The sequence below is a fragment of the Asparagus officinalis genome, chromosome 7, assembly GCF_001876935.1.
Source record: "Asparagus officinalis chromosome 7, Aspof.V1, whole genome shotgun sequence".
NCBI lineage: Eukaryota > Viridiplantae > Streptophyta > Magnoliopsida > Asparagales > Asparagaceae > Asparagus > Asparagus officinalis.
The window spans coordinates 145,975,563-145,979,380 of record NC_033800.1 but is presented as its reverse complement, the minus strand read 5'-3'; the positions used below and the strand labels follow the sequence as shown (position 1 = coordinate 145,979,380).

The following is a 3,818-nucleotide window of genomic DNA, read 5'->3' as shown; positions in this document are numbered from 1 at the left end:
TTATAGGATGGATTAGTCGTAGGAATTAGATTACCAGTTGGCTTGAGTACTTCTGTTCATTCTGATAGTAACAAATGTTCATTAAATTGTTAGAATTACAGAATCATGTTCCATCATTACTATTGTTATAGTATGGGTCGTTAGACCGTTTTATTTATTCATGTGAGATCTTGTCGTGTGTCATACACGCTGACGTACACCTGTTTTTCTCTGGTGTGCGTCAGACTTAGGAGATGAACATGTTCAGTTCGATGATGTAGCCGAGCCGGAGTATACCCAGCCGGGGTGTCCTTCCGATGGAGTGGAAGAATAAACTGAAGCCTAGACGTGCTTTTCTTTCTGTAGTAGCTAATAGAACACTCTTATAGTATTTTCTTTAGTTGGGGACAGACTTGGTTATTTTATTAGTATTTCCTTTTATTATGGACTATGTATTTCTTATTTTCTAGTTGAACTGTGGTTGTAATAAGGGTATGTTGAACCCATATTTTATGTCTGGGATGATCTGTTGATGATATGTTTATTTCTTATTCTGGGTTGTCTTTATACTCTTACTATTGTGATCGGGGACCTGTGACTGAGATTTATATATTTGACGCTTAGCGTATTGGATTGAGAAGAAAAAAATGATAGTATATATATTTCTTCTCAATCTAATACGTCGCGGGCTTGTTCACGTTCCGATTCCCCGGTATTTTGGGAAGCGGGGCATGACAGGTTTTAGTGGTGAACCATGCAGGTCACGGTTCCGATTACGGTCCTAAGTTTCCACTAGTAAGAATGTATTGGACGATTCAAATCCATATCATTTTCCATCCGTAAGACTATACTTAGCCCTTATCCTAGTATCTTGACCAATCTTGTTTCCGTCCCTACCTTACCACTTAGCCCTTATCCTAGTATCTTGACCAATCTTGTTTCCGTCCCTACCTTACCCAATTTCGATTTTGATCTTGACTTGATTTTTTATCTTGACCAATCTTGTTTCCGTCCCTACCTTACCCAATTTCGATTTTGATCTTGACTTGATTTTTCCTACAATAATTTTAATCCTTGTTGCCTTCCCTTCAGAACCATGGTGGGTACACGTAACAATGGTAACCCATCCAGTAGTAATGTTCCGCCTCCCGAAGTGGACCCACGCCAACTTTTGGCAATGATTCAGGGACTGGCGACGAATCAACAGCATTTGGCTGGGCACTTGCAGCGGGAGCCTCACCAGCCTCCCCCTCATACAGAACCTGGTGTTAGAGAGTTTCGGTATATGCGACCTCCTTCTTTTTCCAGTGCCGAAGGACCTCTAGCAGCAGAAGAGTTCCTGAAGGTTACCGAGACTATCCTTACGGTGACCCGCATTGCTCCTACAGAGTGGGTGGACCTTATGGATGTCCAGCTCACAGATACGGCTCGAATCTGGTGGGATGCCGAGAAGACACACCTAGAGAGGCCGATTCTGTGGGAGACATTCACGGATCGCTTCAATAGGAAGTATTTTCCTCAATCGGCCCGAGATGAGCTCCTGCGTAAATTTGTCGAGCTCAAGCAAGGGGGTCGATCAGTCGACGAGTATGAGGCCGAGTTTTCTTCTTTGAGCTGATATGCTCCCCACTTGGTTACAGACCCCACTATCAGGAAGCACCAGTTCCAGAAAGGTCTGGACAAGTATATCAGATTGGCTTTGGCTGGTAAGGCACTCGCGACTCACGACGCCGTATTGGATGCAACACGCGAGATTAAAAGCGTGCAGAAGGAACCAGAAGATTCACACTTGATTCAGAGTAGGACACCAGCAGCTCCGACCCGAAATGTCGAGCGTCCCCCTCCGAGGCAGCAGCAGCAGGCTCCTCAGAGACAGCAGCATTCTCAGCATCAGCCATTTCAGCAGGCTCACCCTTATCAGTGCCCTGGAGTGCAGTCTCATGGCCAGTCTTCAGTGAGATGTGCTTATTGTGGCTATTCCGGGCATACTCAGCGACCTCTCCCTCCACAGCAGCAGATTTATCAGGAAGCACACATGCAGCAACCTCAGCGACAGATGTTCATGATGTCAGCCGTAGAAGCTGAGGCGAACGATCAAGTTATCACTGGTAAGAATTGTTCATCTTAGTCTTAATTGCATATGAATTTTCTTATTACATAATGATATCATGATAGGATTGTTTATGAATACTAAGTTAGTTGCATTCATCCTCCTATAATAGGCAAGGTTCTTGTTTCCTCTGTCCTTGCTTTATCGCTCTTTGACTCTGGAGCTTCCCATTGTTTCTTGTCTCGTCGATTTGCGAGTGCCCATTCTCTTCCTATAACTCCTCTGACTATGGGCTGGAATATCAACACGGGCAGTGGTGTCCTAGTAGCATCTAGTGGTTATGAAGCATGCCCTGTGGTCATCTGTGGGAAGGAACTCTTCGCAGATTTTCTGGTGATAGATTTGCCGAGCTTTGATGCAGTTTTTGGGATGGATTGGTTGGGGTCGTTCTTTGCCACCATTGATTGTCATCGTCGGAGCGTAGTATTCGAGATACCGGATCACCCGAGGTTTGAATTCCTCAGTGGCAGTACATCGGCTGGACCGATAGAGTACAGAGCTAGACCGAAGAAGGCGATGTTTGCTGCCATGCAGGTGGAACCCGAGAAGCCAAATGTAGTTCAGGAATTTGAAGATGTATTTCCCGACGACATTTACGGATTGCCACCGGATCGAGCAATTGATTTTTCCATAGAATTAAAGCCTGGAACTGCTCCGATCTCCAAGACTCCTTATCGTATGCCTCCAGCTGAGTTGGCCGAGCTTCGGACTCAGTTGGATGATCTTTTGCAGAGAGGCTTGATACGACCTAGTGTATCGGCCTGGGGAGCACCTGTGTTGCTCGTGGGAAAGAAGGATAGATCCAAGCGGATGTGCATCGGCTATCGAGAGTTGAATGCGGTGACAGTGAAGAATAAGTATTCACTTCCCCGTATCGATGACATCTTCGATCAATTGGAAGAGCAAGTGAAGGTGTTCACTGACCACAAGAGCTTGAAGTATATATTTACTCAGAAGGAGCTCAACATGAGGCAATGCCGATGGTTAGAGTTGATGGCGGATTACGACATTGATCTTCAGTATCACCCTGGTAAGGTCAATGTGGTACCAGATGCTTTGAGTCGTTTGCCGGCAATCATGACCCCTCACAGCTCAGTGAAGACTTTAGCAGGAAGTGAGGGATATGAGTATAGAAGTTATACTTCCAGGAGTCACCGCTTCCTTGATGAATCTTCAAATTCAATCGATATTGGTCGAGCGAATCAAGGCTGCACAATCAGGTGACTCATTTCTTCAGAAGTGCAGAGGGTTAGCATCGACTAGTCTTCAGTCAGAATTTGTTGTTCATGAGGACAGATCCTTACGATTTGGGAGTCGTATCTGCGTACCAGAAGGAGATATTCGAGAAGAATTATTACGAGAAGCTCACAGCTCATAGTATTCTATTCACCCTGGAGATACGAAGATGTATAAAGATCTGAAGCTGAATTATTGGTGGCGTGGTATGAAGAGAGATGTGGCTCGTAGTGTGACTAAGTGTCTTGTATGTCAGCAGGTGAAGGCAGAGCATCAGCGCATCGTAGTTCTTTTTCAGCCACTGCCTATTCCGGAATGGAAATGGCAGCATGTCACCATGGACTTCGTCGCTGGCTTACCTCGGAGCACTAAGCAGAATGATGATGTTTCGGTGATCATAGATCGATTAACCAAATCGGTTCACTTCATTCCTTTCCGAGTGGGACAGTCGACGGAGCATCTTGCTCAGAGATACATGGAGGAGATCGTGTGA

General features: G+C 45.4%; 1 protein-coding gene across 1 annotated transcript; it reads left to right on the top strand.

Moving 5' to 3' along the window:
- On the top strand, window positions 1,076-3,313 carry LOC109847924. The gene is made up of 3 exons (XM_020417156.1): window positions 1,076-1,523; window positions 1,620-2,087; window positions 2,202-3,313. The coding sequence occupies exons 1-3, from the start codon at window positions 1,076-1,078 to the stop codon at window positions 3,311-3,313; spliced, it is 2,028 nt and encodes a 675-aa protein (XP_020272745.1).